The sequence below is a fragment of the Equus asinus genome, chromosome 20, assembly GCF_041296235.1.
Source record: "Equus asinus isolate D_3611 breed Donkey chromosome 20, EquAss-T2T_v2, whole genome shotgun sequence".
Lineage (NCBI taxonomy): Eukaryota > Metazoa > Chordata > Mammalia > Perissodactyla > Equidae > Equus > Equus asinus.
In genome coordinates this window covers 101808051-101826931 of record NC_091809.1, presented here as the reverse complement: position 1 = coordinate 101826931, position 18881 = coordinate 101808051, and the positions used below count along the sequence as shown (strand labels likewise).

The 18881-nt window shown below is 41.9% G+C and overlaps 1 protein-coding gene across 3 annotated transcripts in view; it reads right to left on the bottom strand.

Moving 5' to 3' along the window:
• Nucleotides 1-18881, bottom strand: part of ZDHHC13 (zinc finger DHHC-type palmitoyltransferase 13) — a 46800-nt gene that overhangs the window by 9047 nt on the left and 18872 nt on the right. For all 3 annotated transcript variants that reach the window (XM_014863255.3, XM_014863256.3, XM_044752310.2), the window contains 9 exons: nucleotides 18197-18261; nucleotides 16646-16808; nucleotides 16282-16407; nucleotides 13187-13320; nucleotides 10016-10116; nucleotides 4239-4363; nucleotides 3329-3391; nucleotides 2550-2643; nucleotides 808-891 (listed from right to left, as the gene is read on the bottom strand). In XM_014863255.3, the coding sequence (XP_014718741.2) occupies nucleotides 808-891; nucleotides 2550-2643; nucleotides 3329-3391; nucleotides 4239-4363; nucleotides 10016-10116; nucleotides 13187-13320; nucleotides 16282-16407; nucleotides 16646-16808; nucleotides 18197-18261 (955 nt within the window). The remainder of the gene's footprint in view (nucleotides 1-807; nucleotides 892-2549; nucleotides 2644-3328; nucleotides 3392-4238; nucleotides 4364-10015; nucleotides 10117-13186; nucleotides 13321-16281; nucleotides 16408-16645; nucleotides 16809-18196; nucleotides 18262-18881) is intronic.

Sequence of the window (18881 nt, the reverse complement as noted above, 5' to 3'; positions counted from 1 at the left end):
GCCACAGCATGGTTTGATAAGTGGTGCGTAGGTTCGCACCCAGGATCCAAACCGGTGAACCCCGGGCCGCCAAAGTGGAACACGTGAACTTAACCACTACACCACTGGGCCGGCCCCAAGAGCTAACCTAAATCCTTCTTGCTTCAATTTAAACTCTGTTCTTCTTAGTCAATCCGCTTGGAACAGCTGGATGTGACACGGGAGGCCTCCAGACGCCCTTTACACTGCTACTGAAGAGCGATTTTCCTCTCTCAGGGATGCAGAATAAGTAACCTAATGTTTTCTTCCAAGTTATTCTTTCCACCCTTTCAATGACTGGGACAGTTTTCCCAGCAGTTCTAAGTTGTGATTTGATATTTATCAAATGGCATGTGCTTTCAGGGTTTTGTTCCTCAACTACTGTGATGACCTCCCCTCTCCCCCAACCTCTCCACTCAACCTTTCTTTTCCCGTTTTATTTACTTACCAATTCCCTTGCTTTGTATTCGAACAGTTGATTTTTTCCTCACTTCACTGGGGGGGGGGGGGGGTCAATCTGCACTTGCCTTAACTGAATTTGTCTTTTTGACCACTTCTCAAATTTATCGAGGTCACCTTAGAGTACAGTCTCTTCCAAAGTACTGACGATTACCCTCTTCTAGCATTTCCGGCAGCTTCCCAACGCTGGGAGAGTTTTAGAGGCATCTGCTTCGTGTAGTAAGGGTAGGGCTTACAGGCACCCAGCCAGAATGTGATATACGAGAGTTTACAGGGTAAACGCTACATAGGTGGGGGCATGAGCTTGCTGTAGGAAAAATGTATACTTACAGATGAAAGACTCATACATCATCCAGTCACACACGACGGAAAGGAAAAGTAAGAAGAATACGTAATAGTGATGGTTGCCAAAACCTACATCAAAAAGAAGAACAACATATTTAAAACTTTCTTCCAACGATCTGCCAGCTCAAGACCTTATTAACCACTTTCCTGTCAAAAGCCTTCAGCAAAGTGAAAAAGAGAGAACCTGTTGCTTTGCTTTTAAATACCATTAAAGCAAAACCAAAGAGCTCTGATATGTCGTGGTCTACTGTCCACATTAACCAAACTAACCTTAATTCATTACTTACCTAAAAGACACTTTTTTGAATAGCACAAAGCTTAATAAGCACACACAGCTCTAGGTTGGCCCTTATTGTGTGGGAGGGAGGGAAGCGGGCAGGATTTTGGGCAAATCACACCTGTCTCATCCTTCCTTCCTGTAATGAGTTTATGTAAGTACCACTTCTGGACAGCAAGTCTTGCCCTGATCAGGGGAACAGAGACAACAAATCCGAGGGCCAGCACTAAATAGCTACATTGCAGGAGATTGGACACAGCCAAAGAGGGGCACACTGCAGCCCGAGAAAGGTCTACACCAGCGAGGAAGGGGTGAAGCACCCAGCAACCAAGCCCCACTGCTGTGTGCGCTGCCCTCTGGATGCTGGAGTCGGAGCGTTTCGATGTTAATGACACAAAAGCTCCTCAGGTACCGCCACGCTCCCACCTTCTCCTGAGGCCACAAAGCCCAGCAGAGAGAGGAGCACCTCCTAGAGTCAGGAGCCCGAGGTGCATGAATGACATTCGTGTGAATACAGGTACTTTGTTTAACTTCTCTGATCCAGTGCTCCCACTTGTAATAGGGGGGTAATTTCCCTTTTGTCTACTTCATGGGCCTGTGGCCACCAAACAGGGTGATGCACGTGAAAACTCTACGTTAAATGCAGTGTGATGAAAATATTTGGACTCATCGCTATTGTTTTTCCACTGCCATTCAAAGCTGCCTGTAACGATGCCAATCATCTCATCTTTACGGTGGGACGGCATCCACAAAGCTTGGGAGCCCAGCAATTCTCTCTTTGCCTGTTCTCTAAGAAGAGTAGAGAACATCAAAAGGCACCCAGGAAACCTGCCTGCGCTGAGGCAGCCTTCTGCTCATCAAGATTAGGAAAGCACAGCCTCTCCAGTGACCACGGTTCCTCCAAAGTCCCTCCTAACAAATCCCTGCCGTTTACCGTGACAGCTCAGAGGGATCAGGAGAAGGAACATGCCCCAGGTGGAAGGCAATTCCCAGACCTCCGCTGCCTCTGGTTCCAGCTCCTACGTGAGCTTGGAAGGAGGCAAGCGGAGAAGGAGGACAACAGAAACAAGCCATGAAACGTGGTCAGAGCACGGTATTTGGAGTAGAAGACTAATACCACTAAAGTGACCTCAAGCAAGTAATCTTACCTTGCATATTTTTTTTAACTCTAAAATGGAGATAATAATAGCAGCCTCATAGGTGTGCTCTGATGATCAAACAGGATACTACATACGAAAGTGTCTGACAATGCTATACAATATATCATACAAACGACATTTATCATCAACATCGACAGTCTGCCAAAAGTGTTAGACCACAGAGATGATTCTCTGACAAGGAAGAGCTACAAAATGGACCCCTTAGATACTCTTCCACTTATCTCATGAGTCTCACACATAATGAAATAAGTGTTACTTCACAGTGGTAACTGAAAAAGTCAGTCTCTCACCTACGCACCGTCCCGTCCACAGGCAGTGTTGATCATATCGAGCCACACAGGAGTTGCACACATGGCAATGGAGTGACCTCAACGGCTTCCTTACCTAAGTGGGCAATTAAGAGATGCCTAAGCAAAAATCAGGGTTTCAAAGTGGTAACAAATCACAAGCAAAATTTTATTCCCAAATCGTAAAGACAACGGCACAAATAATCCTAAATAGATCATCAATTCACATGGAGGTTCTGGAATGCCTTAGGAACACTTCCTTCCATACGTCTATTTTAATTAGGCCATCACTAAAGGGGATTTGAATTCAGAGCCTCCTGACACTGACTAAGGGGAAATGAGAGTACCAGACAGCAGAATGAGCACTGGAATAAGAGAAAGGAAACCCGAGTCACATTTCTGGTCTGCCAATAACTTGGGGAAAGTCACTTCTTCCCTTTAGGCCATGATTCCTCAATTACAAAATGCGAGGTTTCACTCAGTGGCTTCTATGGTCATCACAAGCCTCTGACTCCCAGTTAGTGTTAACACGCCCCTCGTGGCCGGAAAAAGCAAACAAAACACACAGATTGAACCACAGGCTACTGCAACAGATTACAAACATCATGCCTCCAATATGTCCAAGGCAGAAAATTGCTCTGGCAGTAATGCAAAATGAGAAGCTGGTGAAAACAAAGGTGTATAAATATACCAGGAAGGTTTGACAAGTGCTTACATGAGCAATGTAACCAAGAATTTGCTTGAACTATGGGAAAAAAATCATAAAGAAAAGACTCACTCACAAGACATGATGTACAAAATGTTCTGAAGTCCAGACAGCCCGTCTCCGCGAGGGTGATGATGTTCTGAAAGACAGGAAGTTTGACCTCGCATTTACGCTTTCCTGGGGAGCGCATGCTGCCCGGTTAGGGACCATGCTCACAGCTGTCTCTCCAACTGAGGCAGCTAGAAAAGCAATTTGGAAGACTTGCCACCAGATCATTCTGCGCTACAAATAATGTGACTTTTCAAGGCTGCACTTTCAACCATAGCCAATAAATGAGAATGCATAAAAGTTACACCCACTCTTGTCTCCATGAATGGCAATCATTTCCCAGTTATAATCTGGAGAAAAATACATACACACACATACACTCATAAGAAAGAAACAAAAACCACCAGTACACATCAGAACTGACAGTTGTAAGCACAAGGGCTCTTTCAGGAACACTGGCGTTAGGTAACAAAGACAACAACTCCCCCCAACTGCTAAATATTCATGAGCAATGGAAGACACGCCACATATCTGACAACCCACATCTGAGGAGGAGAAAGGGCATCTGATCCTCAGTCACCCTCCCTGTGTTAAATCGGGGGCGGGCGGGTTTAAGCTAAACAATCATCTAACAGTTACTATAAAGCAGCAGGAGGTCCGGTCTGCTAGCAGAAATTACATCTGACCAAGTCTTGGTGGGGTATTACTTTAAAAGAAAATAAAAATATTTCTTAAAACTTTCATAAAATAAACGGAAAAGTATGAGTGGAGAACTCTCCTTTGCTGACGTAATCATTCCACGTTTACGCGGCATCTATTAGGCGCCAGGCACTAGAGATGCAGCCATGACAGAAACCAGCGTGGCTAGGACCCTCTGAACGCTGAAGCTCACATACCCTCCCACAAACACCACCAGTCACATCACAAAGAAGGCTCACCGTTTTCCTCTCTTCTTCAGAAGCCTTAGTGAAGCCTGGATCGGTTGCCCAAGTCTTGTAGAAAAAGTAGAGGAAGGCTCCTATACTGAGGATGAAAGCGAAATAGAAAGGGGTGCCTGCTAGATGTCAAAGCCAAGTTAAGGAACGGATCCGACTCCCACTAAGAGTAATTACATACATAATACATACATAATACACTATACATAATAATTACATACATAATAATTACAGCATAATTTCATGTAAGCAAGTTTCATCACTGGCGCCTAAGACTCTCCCTCCTCTGCGTCCTAGCCTCACCTTCCCTTACGTACTCACATCCCTGGCCCTATCCTACGTTCTAACCCTACCGCACCTTGCTCATAGTTGACCAATAATTAATTCCTCCCTCATTAGTTGAAAGTCATATGAAATATTGATAGCAATAGTTGCAATATACGAAGAACAAACATCCCGAAGACTGAAAAACATTTAAGATCCAAATAAATTAATCTCTAATGGTGTAACCGTGGCTCTCCTGTGACCTTCTAAAAAAATTATTTCTGGTCATTTTAACAAAATCATTTAAAGACACAAGCCACTCAGTTCAGAGATTCCAACTAAAAATATTTCCCTAATATTAGATAAATGCTTGCAAAAATTTCCTACTGGAAAGTTTAGTAACTAATCCTTGTAACTGTATTAGGAAGAATCAATTTAGAAACAAACAAAAGAAACGCTTCTCCCTGCAAAGTGATTATAAATCAAACGCTAATTGGGAAAGCAGACATTATGGATAAATGAAGATAAGTGTTTCAAGGATAAACATTACCCACTTCGAAATGCTTTTGAAGTGCTACAAATTCTTTGTATGAAAAGTAAAAATATGCTCCAGAGAAAGAGAAATGAACGTGCAGGAACAAACCAACCACCAGGAGTAAACCCGTTCTCCCCGCCCAGCTCAAGTCATCATTGACATGCTAATTTGCAAGGTGTTGCCAAGATGTCTTCTGCCAAACTTAAGAGTGGAAAAGGTGGCCATGAATTAGATGCTAAACCCTTGCTCTCCAAAGTGTGGTCCATGGACCCACAGCAATGGCTTTCCCTGGGACCCTGTCAGAAAGACCTCACTCCAGACCTGCAGAACCAGACTCTGGAATTTAACAAGATCCCTAGGGGATCCACACGCACATTACAGTTTGAGGAGCGCTGCTCCATCCCACGAAAACCAGCACAACCCCATCTGGTTCAGGTAGACGGCAACAAATCTTGTTGGTTTAGTTACTCAGTTTATCTGCAGATGGGCCTGGCTTTAAGAAACAGACGGGGTCCAGAAAAGCTGTGTGAAACTGAATTTTGATGAATAAAGCTTAGAATGAATTAGGAAGAACACTATTAAGGAGTACATAGGTCAAGACCTTTTGTTAAAGAACTGCATCATATTTTCCCCCATAAAATCCTGATCCGCACACACGACACATTCTCACACTAATGTCAGGCTGAATCACGTGATGATGCCGCGCACTGCGCTGACTGGACGTTGGGCTCCTGCTCTGAATAACCTTCAAAACCAGTCCCAGGAGGATCGCTGGACTCTCCCTCCAAGGGAAGGGAATTCCACTACGTCCCCTCGCGTAAAAGCAAACATGCCTTGCCTCGTGTGGTTCACTGACCCCAAACGCTCCCCACTTCACCATCTACTTGACAATGACACTTTCAGGAGGTCCAAGTCCTACCCACCTCCCAGACCTCACTTGGATTCCCCCTCCCCTGGCAGGTCTTTCCTGATCCCTACAGAGGACTCCCTCCCTTCTCTGGACCTAAGAAAGCTTACTCTATGGCACTCAGACCTGAGACGATGGCTACTTACAGACACATCAACCTCCCCAGCTGGCTTGTGACCCTTTGGCAGTTGAAAAGTCTCCACAGGGAGCTAGAATTTGCCTTTCTGTAATCTGGACTAACTGGTTTGGGTTCTGCAGAGACTTGGGCTCTACCCCGTGGATCTGCACTGCAGCTGTCCTTCACGTCCACCCGACAGAAGCTTATTCCTCACCTGTGCAATCAACTTTCACGGAGGGCCCGTGCCATCAATGCATTGGCTTCCAAATGATAGACTTCCAAACACTTGAAATTAAAAGGCAGTGCTCCCATCTCCAGGGTAAGCGACAACACTGTTGCTTATTCAACAGTTGCCTGGTCATGGCCCTCTCTTCGTGCTCCCATTTGTCACTCTCTTTTAAAAGAACAGCATTGAAAAGAGAGCAAACACACTTCAGGCGTGTTCTCACAGTGCAGACGACAGTGACGTCCTCTGCTTGGAGACTCAGATCCTCATCCTGCTACTGGAGAGCACACTGGCTTCCTTGACAGCTGCATCACTACCCAGACCGAGCCTTCAAAGTTCCTGTTCTTTTTCACTTGACCTGAAGCTCCGTCATTCTCACCACAACATGTATGTGTACACGTGGATTCTCTGAAACAGGACTTTGCATGTATTCATCCCTCTTAAATTTAACTGGGTTCGCTAGTCAGAATCACAGATGACACATTCAGAGGCTCACCATTTCTTCCCTGAGTCTTAATCTTACCTCCAAAATCATCAGTAAAGTCCTGTCTCTTTCACTCAATCCCACCTCACGAATGCCAAACACATTACCTGCTGAATATAAACAATGCAGCAAAAGAAACTGATTGAGAAGCTAAACCACAGTTGTCCTTAACGTGAACTTCAACATGCAGCCTTCCACACAGATTCAGGCACAAGAGTAATTAGTAATAACAATATGTATTATTTACAGAATGCCGATTATGCAGTTGAGAACCGTGGTCAGCACCTTAGAGACATTACAGCGTAGTAAGCCTTGCAGCCACCGCATGAGCTTGGTACTTTTACCCCCGATTTGCAGGAAAACTGAGACGGTGAAATTAAATAACTCCCAACGGTCCATAACCAGTAAGAAAAAGAGCCAAAACTCCAACTCCTTCTAACTCCAAAGACCATACTCTTTCCACAGGGCCCCAGAACCTCTTCCCATGACGGACAAGGTGGCTGCGGGGTCCCATGCCACCCAGACACCTGGGAACCAGACCTTGGCACAGAGACAAGACTAGTCTAAATACTCAGGATGGGTCTTTACAGGGCAGCACCTCAGTCCACAGCCAGCGCACTTCAAACAGCATTAACATTCGCTGTGGAAAACACTGATCTGACGGCAAAGTGTGCCATCTACTAACCGACAATGTCCTTGCCAGCAGCAGACCCACGGGTGCCTGGGCCAAATGGCTTTATGTGAGTTAACTATCTCACCTGTCAACTCCAGCATCTCAAGATTCTGTCTAGCTACAGAAATCAGTTCTTCTAATATAATGGCATCTTCACAAATATCGAACAGTTTATAGTTAAATTCAACTGAATACTAAGTTCTGTAACTGAGGTTTTCAAACTACAGTGGAGTTACACTTTAGTTAGTATTGATTCTGCAAATTTGAAATAATTCAATATAAAAACGATCTCACCTTTTGTGCAAAATTGGAAATACTGTGAGTTGTTCAAATTTTAAAAATTCACCAAGGAACACCATCTAAAAACTGGACTGGGACAGCCCCAGCAGCCTAGTGGTTAAGTTCGGCATGCTCCACTTCAGCAGCCCAGGTCTGGTTCCCAGGCACAGATCTATACCTCTCATCTGTCAGTGGAGGCTGTGGCAGTGGCTCACAGATAAAAAGAGAAGACTGGCAGCAGAAGTTAGCTCAGAGCAAATCTTCCTCAGTAAAAAAATAAAAAATAAAAACCGTTGGGGCCAGCCCAGTCACATAGTGGTTAAGTTTGCACGCTCCACTTTGGTGGTGTGGGGTTTGCTGGTTCAGATCCTGGGCGTGGAGCTAGCACCGCTTGTCAAGCCACACTGTGGCAGCATCCCCCGTAAAACAGAGGAAGACTGGCAACAGATGTTAGCTCAGGGCCAAACCTCCTCACAAAAAATAAATAAATAAATAAATAAATAAAATCTGCATTTACTCCACAGCCACGTGGGTTGGTAAACAAAAACAGCAGCCACCCCTTCTCAGCATCATGTCATCACCCTAGAATTCACCAGCCTTCGGACTCTTACAAGGGATTTTGGTTTTTACTGTACTGTTATTTTATGCACTCATGGTCACTTATAAATTAAAATATTTTTATATCACATAATGATATCATCTAAGCCTTCATTAAGTGGTGGTAATAAGACTAGTGCTTAAAAATCTGCTCCCAAATCAGTAATTAGGAGACAAAGGTTAAATGTAGTAAACTCTTTAAAAAAATCAAATGACCTCATTTAGATAAAGGAATCAGAAAAATATGCAAGATAATACTCAGAATTAAAAAGGATCATTAAAGTAAAAACGTGCTATAATGAAGGTAGATGTATGTACTCTCAGAACTCACATGCCTCTCTCTTTACATTTATTCTTATGAAAAAATATGCTTGAATTGAGTGTGTTCTCTCTCCCATAAACACTATTCTTTCTTTTCAAAAAAGCCATTATCAGAAAGAGAAATAATATAGAAGTTAAAGGAATGTGCTTAAAGGTCCCCTTCTCTCCACCACATTCCTTCTTCTCCTACTCAGTAAGGAAGGCAAGGCTATGATGGCTTCCGAGGGTCCTTGCAAGGGGCGAAGGGAGCCTGGGAAGAGGAGGGAAGATGGAAAATCAGAGACAATGCCTCCCTCCTAATGGGAGCTATAAATAGGATAAACCAAGATGTACCTCCTCTCCCCACTTCCGGGTGCCTGGACTTGACCAACACTAAGAGCAAAACACACCCCTAAGCTGGACTTGGCCTGGGCCCTGCTCCTCAAGTGATAAACCCATGCCTTAGATGAGCTGTTTTTAAAAAAATAAAAACCATGGGCTGCATCCATTAGCAGGCCACGAAGAATTAAGTGGGCTGTGACCAGCATCTTTAAACAAGGAACTAGAATAGGGTAAATAACAAAACACCAGAGTAAAGCACATAGCAGGAGTATTGTTTTATGAAACCTTTTTCACATATGTTTTGGGTGGCAATGTAAATTTCTCTTTACTGTGGATTGAGAACCACTGCCGTGGTTAGTAACACTGCATTGACCATTGCTGAGGAGGACACATTTCCCCAACATCCCCGCCACACAGCCCATCTGGTACCCAGAAGATTTATGAACCATCTATAACTGCTGACCACGTGAAAAGGACTATCCGACCTTGAAGGGAATCTCAAGGCGATACAACAAACTTCCACAAGTCCAAGTAAGACAATAAGTCATCCTGCTGTTTCCTTCCTATGAGCGATAAATACTTGACATGGACTGTTTCCATAGTGAGCTCCGAGATTATCTCTAGAATCAAGAAGATTTTTAACACTAAACATCCTCAACCAGAATCATTAAATGAACCAGAATCATTAAACTCAAACATGAGTTGCATTGCCTGGATCTCTTCTCATATCTAAATTTCTAACAATGGCATTAGTAGATTTTTTTTTTCTTTTTTTTAAAGATTTAATTTTTTCCTTTTTCTCCCCAAACCCCCCCGGTACATAGTTGTATATTCTTCGTTGTGGGTCCTTCTAGTTGTGGCATGTGGGATGGTGCCTCAGCGTGGTTTGATGAGTAGCGCCATGTCCGCGCCCAGGATTCAAACCAATGAAACACTGGGCCACCTGCAGCGGAGCGCGCGAACTTAACCACTCAGCCACGGGGCCAGCCCCGCATTAGTAGTTTTTAAGGCAAAATGAGATACAATATGCATCTAAATTTAAGCTTGAAGGATATCAGGAAGGAAGAAGATGAACCAAGTCACAAATATCCAAAAAATGGAACTTAGCAGAAAGACTGTTGGAAAGTAAACAAGGCTCTTATATCCAACCAAGAACCTGAAAGAAAAAAGGATAAATGTAAGATATTAGTAAAAAACAAACATGATTCATATTTAGAACTTTAGTTCTAAATTCCCTTAAATAACTACAACAGCGTGCACTTTCCACGTGGTAACAGTTACGTGCCCACTTCACACACAGAAAACTAAAGCACAGATCCTCAAGAAGTGAAGGTTCTAGTTCTTATAACTAACTTCCACATCACTTCATTCCTTTATATAAGTTTACATTTTTGATGAACCATTTTTATTTCTGTTGAGATATATCCTATTTGTACTTCTTTTTCTGGCACATCATATCTCCAAAACTCCAAAATGCAGAGACTCTAATCCTTAGAGATTCACCTGCACATTTAACAAGCTCTCCTGCAGAGGCGGGCCGTCTGTTTCTGAAACACACAGATGCACCTTGCTCTCCCACCAGCTTGAGAAGCAGACACTCTACCTAAAGAGATGCATTAAGGCTACAGGTGGCACTGTCATCAGAACAGTAACCACCTCGCTTGGGTAACAAGCAACTTGGAAGTCCACATATAACTTATTCAAATGCTTAACATTGTACCTTCAAAAGAAAAAACCTGTCTTTTACATTAAACAATATAGTAAATCTAACATGAATATAGTTTATTTGGATCTATTTTAAAATTTATACCAGGGAAAAACAATGGTTGATGATGGATATGAAAAGGGTTTAAAAAAGCTATCAAGATCATAAGGATAATTAAGCTCAAGTAATATCTGAGAAGAACTAAAGATCCCAAACTTCAGGCACCCAATATGCTGCCAGAAGAGGCCAAAAGAAGCCCACGCCTTCTCCAGGGCACGACCTGGCTGAGACGCTGCAGTGGAAACGGGTCTGACGGAAGGCAGCAGCGAACCACCTATTTCTAAGAGCCTGCTACCCAGACCCGTCTCCTTCTGATGGGCGTCACACAGCGCCTGGGTCAATAAGCAACCGCCCTGGAGCCTAACAACTGTAGAAGTTTGCAGCTGCTTACCCCCATGAAACTGGGACTCTCGAGGAGTGTGGGAGACTCAAAAGCAGTGTGAATGAAACTGCCATATGCATTTGTCTCCCGTCTGAATGTGGCCGTGCGCCAAGCCTAGCAGGAGGAAGCCCTCGACTCAGTCATCAGAAACAATTTCATATCAATTTTTTATAACGTGGGTTTCTACTAAATCAAAAAAATCTCAAATGCCCCTACCCTAGGTGGGTAGATATTGCCAGCCTTTGCTTTCTCTCTAGGAAAAAATTCCAAAAAAGTGATGATTATGATTCCTGGTGATTTGGCCTGAAATTTATTTGGAGACTGAGTCAATCCAATTAGTGGAAAATGAATGAATATCTCTAAGTTACAAGTTTTCTGCATAGTGACAACTTCAGGCATTTTGCTATTTTTCAGAAATTTGAGCTTTTACTCTAGTCTTAAATTCTAAATCATTTCCAGCCAACTGTCCTGCTTTGAGTGACCAAGTGGTAAGATTCCTCTAATACTCTGTTTTTTCTTATGACAAAAGCAGTGCATTCCAGAAATTGCTGGCAGGCGAAAGAAGAGCACAGAAACACACATGATCACAGCCTGAAGGAGCAACGCTGCATTTCCTTCGAGATCCTGTTCTCTGGATCATCACCACCACCTTCTTCTTTCATTCAGTGGATGAAAATGTTCACCGGGAGCGACAGCGTCCTGCTCGTCCGGGCCTCGCACTCCAGGACGCAGCGGCACTGTGCCACGAAGAAAGCAGAGCGGGGTGATGCCACTGAGTTCACCGGAACGGCCTCACTAAGGAGGCGGCACTGGGACTGAGGCCTGAGCGCTGCCACCAGACACACAAGGATGCGTATCAGACCCTGCACACGGGGACACAGGCAAGAGCCGAGCCCCGGCGGAGTGAGTGAGGGTAGTGTGTTCCAGAAACAGAAAGAAGGCTGGAGAGCGGTGAGGGAAAGAGAGGAAAACCACGAAGCCGGAGGGGAGAGAATGAATTACATCCACCTCATAAGCAGGGAGCTGGGATTTTATTCTGAGTATAAGGAAAAGCCCATGGAGGGGGCCTTTAAGCAGGCAGAAACGACAGAGACTGATCTGCCTTTTAAGAGACCACCCTGGTACAATTGGGGATGAATTACAGCGGGACAAGTGCTGAAGCCAGGACGCCAGGGAGGAGGCTGGGCCAGGGTCTGGGGTCTAGGGGCCAGGTAAGGAGATGGAGAGAGCAGACCACCTGGAGGGAAAGCAGGAAGGGCTAGACGTGGGAAGTGAACAGAAGGGAAGAAGCATGGATGACAGTAATCCAAGGATGACACTCATTACTCACATGAGGAACTGGATGCCATTTTACTGAGAAAGGGAAATGAGAAGAAGAGACTGGGGTGTGACATGATTACTGAGCACTGTGTGTCAGCCACGGTTCTAACCACTGGATATGTATGAACGATGAGGCAGACACTGTCACAATTATAAATTACTTTATAGATGAAGACATTGAGGCACAGACAGGTAAAGCAACTTGTTCAAGGTTACACTGTGACGTGGTAAAGCTTTGACTTGAACAGGCAATCTAACTCTTAGCCTGTGACTACATATAATCATGGATAAATGTTTTCCTAAAAAGAGAACTATACCAAAATTACTATTTCATAACCTCCTATGATTTAATTAGGTTGTTTCATCTAAAAAACATTGATCAAAAATAACTAGCTAAAAATGCATTTAGATTTAGTAAAGGAAAAAGCAAAATTTCTGAAAAATGGGTAAAAATGCTTCAGGATGCAAAACAGTTACAAAAATCTTCCCATTATCCACCATAATTAACAATTCAAAAAGTGAGCTAAATATTTATTTTCCACCAATTGTCAATTCAGTCAAATTACTGGGTTGACCAATTTGCTTTAAGCCAAGTCATACGCCACCAAAGGCCCTCTCCCACCAACACTGAGCACGTTTCCACGTGGTAAGTAACATTCATAGCTCAATAAAAATCTGTGATTCCAGCTAATCAACAGTAAAAATAAGCAATCAAATTGGAAATACAATAACCAGCCTTGCAAAGTCTAATATACACACCTTGGAAACAAAGATGTCAGAAAAAACAATGCTACCAGAAGACATCCTTTCAAAAGCCAAGAGTCTGAATTGAAGTCCAGTATGTATCCAACAGCCCACATGGTCATCACACAGACCAGCAGCAGCAGGAAGAGCTATCGAGAGAGTCAGAGGTTAGAACTGTATGGATTTTACCTCTTAAGTACCTAATAATAATTAGTGTAATACAAGAACTACCTCTAACTATAGAAAAACAATTAATACAAAAGCACAACACAAGAGTTTTTCTTCAAAATTGCTGATACATTTGAAGCTTGAGAAATTAACAAATCTTAGAAACAATCTCTTAAAAGCCTTACATTTTATAAAATGTTGCTTAAACATATTTGTTTTGCTTTCCTGCCCTCCGAGAAACGGTGGTCTTTTAGAAAAGTGCTAACGATAGATAACATTTTAAAAAATAATTTCTTTCAAACAGTACTATATGTCAGAAAGCATAAAAGCAAGACAAAGGGACCACACAAAAATCAATACACCCAAGACTTAATGAGAAAAGCACAAGAATTTCAGCCTGGGCACCAGCTGGTGCCAGGCTCTAATAAAGAAAGTTAGGAGGAACACGTTTGCAGAAATTCAGATGAGTCTGGTTTAGGGCATGTGGAATTTTCGATGCCTATGGACATCTAGGAGAGACCCAGGAGGCAGTCAGAAAACCAGCTCTACCACTCAGGAGAAAACTTAGTATTAGTCCATATATAGGTGGTAAAGCCACGAACGAACAACATCCCAAGGACTGTGTGCAGGGAGAAAGGGGCAGAACCTTGGGTAACACAAACACTTACGGGCAAAAAAGCTAAGTCACCAAAGGTAACTAAGAAAGAGTGACCAGTGTGACCAGAGAGGTAGGATGAGAACCAGGAAAAGGTTTCCAGTGAAGCCTGGGACGAGTTTCAGGAAGGGGGTAGTACTTGGTGTCAAATGTCACATGGAGGCCAAAGATGGAAACAGGTCCTCAGGATGCTACTAATTCAGGCTTTTTCTGGAAAAGTTAACCAAAAGCGTGAAGTGTCTGCACTGAAGCCAGGCCCCACATTTGTGTGGTCTCTTAACTGGAATGCACATGACATTGGAAGTAAAGCAGGGCTTTTGCAACAGCAAAGGGAGAAAATTTTTACTTCCCTAAGCCATACTCTGAGGATGGATAATTTCAAATGATATCAAACTTTTAAAATGCTTCCAATTTTAATTGCATAACATAAACTAAGAAAGTTTAGATTTTTTTAAAAAAAGTAAATTTAGAATCTATAAGCAACATAATCTCAGAACAGAAATAAGAATATGGATCTCAAAATTTTAATCCCAGATACAACACTCTTACAGATGAGTCACACTACTCATTCAACAAACACTCCAGTGCATGCTACATGCTAGGCACTGTTCAGGCACTTGGACAACATCAGCGAATTGAAGGTCTTCTCCCAGGGAGCTTCAATTCTCGCAGGGGAAGACAGACAGACAGACCTACTAAGTGAATTTTATGGTATATAAAAAGCTGGATCACACAGGACCTTGTAAGCCATTGTAAGGACTTTGGCTTTTATTCCGAGAGAAAGGGGGAGACGCTGTCGGTTTTGAGCAGATGACTGACAGGCTCTGACTTACATTTTAAAAGATTCATGTGGCTGCTGTGTTGACAGCCGACTAGAGGTGAGTCAGGGCAGGGAGAAGTCAGACAACCGCAGCAATCCACATGAAAGACATTGTGGCTGGACCAAAATGCCGTTGGGGGTGTGGTGAGCAGGAGGCGGACTCTGGATATAAACTGAGGGCAGAACTAACCAATACGTTTTTCTGATGGACTAGATACATGGCACGACAAAGAAAAGGCAAAGATGACTGGAAAGCTGGAGCTGCCATCCACTGAGATGGAGAAGGCTGTGGATAGAATAGTTGGGGAGGGGGCGGAGAAGAGCAGGAGGGCAGATTTAGATCTGTTATGTTGGAGATGCCTATAGGACACTGACCGTAAGTCAAGTAGGTAATTGGATATCCAAGTGTGGAAAGGTCTGAATTAGAGATAAATTTGGGAGTTGTCAACATAAAGATGGCATTTAAAGCCATGGAAGTGCATGAAATCACCAAGGGAATGAATAGACAGAAAAGAGGTCCAAGGACAAAACCCTGGGGCACTCTGCCAAGAAGGGGCTGGGGAGAAGCAGGGCAGCTGGCAGAGGGGACTGCCAAGTAACTGTTGCCTCCTCCTCTCTCCCTCCACATACCTAAATTTAAAACAGGTGGAGTACCCATGATGACCCTCTGCATGGAAATCTGGCGCCTGTTAATTCAGAATCATTCTGAAAGTACAATTACTAACTATTTTTAGATAAGATGATACTATCCATCATATCTGAAAACACTAAAAATAGTGGAATCAATTCAATAGCCCATTTTAACAATTTGAATTATATTCACTATTACGACTTAGATTTTGTTAGCCATTCATGAGAACAGGCTAAACTTCCTAACTTTTTCTATCGCTCAGTTCACTTTTAAGTATAGAAGAATACCACTCAGAAGACCAAGTTAAAAACTGAGTAAAATGTGGGTTTCATCTCTCAAATTCCAAATGTTTTTTATTTTATGAAGTGACATCATATGCCTGAAGTTTGCAACACTGTCGCCTTGAAAGTCTAACTCCTCCTGATTCTAACAACAAATTCTGAATGTATTTTCTTATTGAAAAAAAAATCAGTAAGGAACAAGCTCTTTAAGAAAAGCTTCCATCAAATTCCTTGCAACAAAGTATTTTTCCTTTTGCTTCTCCAAGAATCTAAACCATTTGTGTTTCAATTCATTCACTAAACAAACGAGGAGGTATGCCATGATATTCACAAAGCAACATGTAGTTTTAGAGCCGTGTGGCTGAGGACCAACAATAAATTGCCAATGAAAGTGCGAAATGTCCAACTGTAGGTCGTGGGATGCATGGAAAAGACACAATCAGCAGACGTAATGCAGTACGAAGCCAACCCCTTGGTTTCCCCGATGCCTTAAACGACAAAATAAACAAACAAAAAGCTCCTATAGCCCAAAGAACAGGCCCCATATGAAAATACCTCGCATTTCTGCAGCCACCTCCAAAGTCTGAAATTTTTGTTGGCTCTCATTTTGGCTTCCGTTTTTAGCATGTGGATAATGAGCCGATTTTTGTTTTGTAAAGCCATATCAAGAGGTGTTTCTCCCTTTAAAAAAAAAAGAAAGAAGAAAAAGTTCAATTATATTTCCATTCTATTGTAAGTGTTAAACATTTGATACAAACTCACCAAAATCATAGACTCAACACATTTATTCCGAGGGTAGCCAGCTATTATTGTTCATATCCACCCTGTGGTAACCGAAGACATGTATTGCTTATCTTTCTGTTAATTCCCCCATCTTCTAACTGAAGACATAACAAAGGAGATCAATACCTGGTCATACCTTAACATTTCGGACATCCAGACTAGAACCAGCTTCCAAAAGTTTATCGACTGCATTCACGTTGCCTGCTGCAACGGCCCAGTGGAGCGGAGTGTTTTGGTGTATTTTATCGACCACGCTGAGAGAAGGATTAAACTTTAAAAGAAATCCAGTTGGTTCTGGCCTGTCTCAAAACAACAAAATACCAAGGGGCATTAACAGAGACGATGATTTGAAGGATAAATGCAAATGATGACTCTTTTAAGCTAATGTATCAGTTAACCAATCATTACGTATTCTGAGCAACCAAGAAACTTCTTTGCGTAGACTTTTATTCCTTGTGCTAAGAGGAGAAACCAAAAAAAAAAAGAAAAGTGACAGTCTGTTCTATAGATGATTATCTTAACATCAACATAGTGGTGGAATAGTAGTTTTTGTTTTCCAAACTTTTTACTTTCATCTTGTTCTTCTATTGGCTAACATTTTTTTAAAATGTAAGTTTAACTTTGGCCAATATTAAATGATATGTTATTTATCTATTTAAAGACTAAATGTACAACATTATATGTGAGGAGATAAACTAAAAACTAACTTCATTTCCTCCTTCTAACCAATTATTAAATAAGTCAGGTGTTAATAACGTCCTAAAATATTTGTGCATCCTAGAATTAGACTGGAAGACAGAATTCAATCAAATACTTTTACTTTACCACCAACACTTTCCCTACCTTCATGACTACTCAAGAGACTCTTTTAACAAAACAATATCCTACTTTACTTATTCTATCAAGATCTTTAAACACTGGATCTGACTTCAGAGTTATCAGTGAAGACGATAAATGTTTAACAAAATTCTACCCCAGCCCCACCACTCCACGAACAAAGAGGAAATGGCATTAGAATTAACTCAGTTCGCTGGAGAAGAGTCCTAAGCGAAAGCGGAATCAGAAATTAAGTACAGCCCTGGAGACAACCTGTAAAGGGAAACCTGGAGCACGCGTTTGAACAGAAGACTAGATGGTGGACTATATGGCGTCATTAATCATGTGTTTATAAAATAAATACACGGAAAAACTTAAATATGTAAGTACCTGATGTGAACATATAAACAGCCTCTTTTTATAGATCAGTTACATTAATATTTTCAGACCAGTCAATAACGTCAGAGAACCAAAATTTACTGTTTTCCAGAAACCAGATTTATCAGCTAGATTTCAAATTATGAGGACATTTAAACATGTAGCCATTTTTTAAAATGTAAACTAAGAAATGTAAGTCATGTTAACAAGTACATGCTATGGAATCTCTATCTGTCCTCTAAGGAAATTTTTTCTTATTAGTAGCTTTCAAACTTTCCCCTAAAGCTATCAGAAAACAGAAAATTTACTTCAATGGTGCTTTTATAACTACAAGTACATTAAAAGTTCATATCACAGTCACAGGGTGGAAAATCCCATTTTCTTCTTTAGAATGCAGTGTCATCTCACATAGACTGAGATACTTAAAATTATATCCATGGAAAAGAAACTGTCAGAAACCAGAATCAGAATGAGGCAATTCAATTAAACTCACCCAAGTACTTTGTGAGCCGCTAACATTAGAGGTGTCTGCCCATTTAAATCTGTCATATTCACACTCTGTTCAAAAAGAAGAATATACCAGCACAACTGTGAACGCAGTTAAAATTCTCTATCCTCTCTTAACAGAAGTATCTCTTTAATACATTCAACAGAACCATTGTGACCACAAGAAGTGTTCAAAGATCATTTGAATAACAAAATGTTCTGCTTCGCATCCATAGGGTAAAAATTCACTGATTTCTACAAAATATTTTTAAAGGGAAAATCTGAATATATGATTTAAAGCGTTGATGATGTGAATGGAAGAGAGCTAAGGGAAAGAGAAAAACACTGATGATGACCATTAACTAAAATTGTAGAGACCTTAGCAGTCATCTAGCTCAGACCCTAACTGACACATTAATTCATATTGATATCTTACAGTCACTCGGTCTCTACTTAAACTCTTCCATAATGGTAAACTCTTTATCTTTTGAGACAACTCATTGTATTTTCGGACTTATCATATCATCTTTCAAATATTATAACATGAAAAATTCTATTTTCTAGAATATAGAAAAAGAAAGGAAATCATATCTCCACGAGGATATGCTCCTTTTAATAAAATGGGTCCAGGTTTGAGGTGTACACTAAGGCGTGCAACCCAAAGAGCGAGCTTCAATTACTAAAGACTCCTA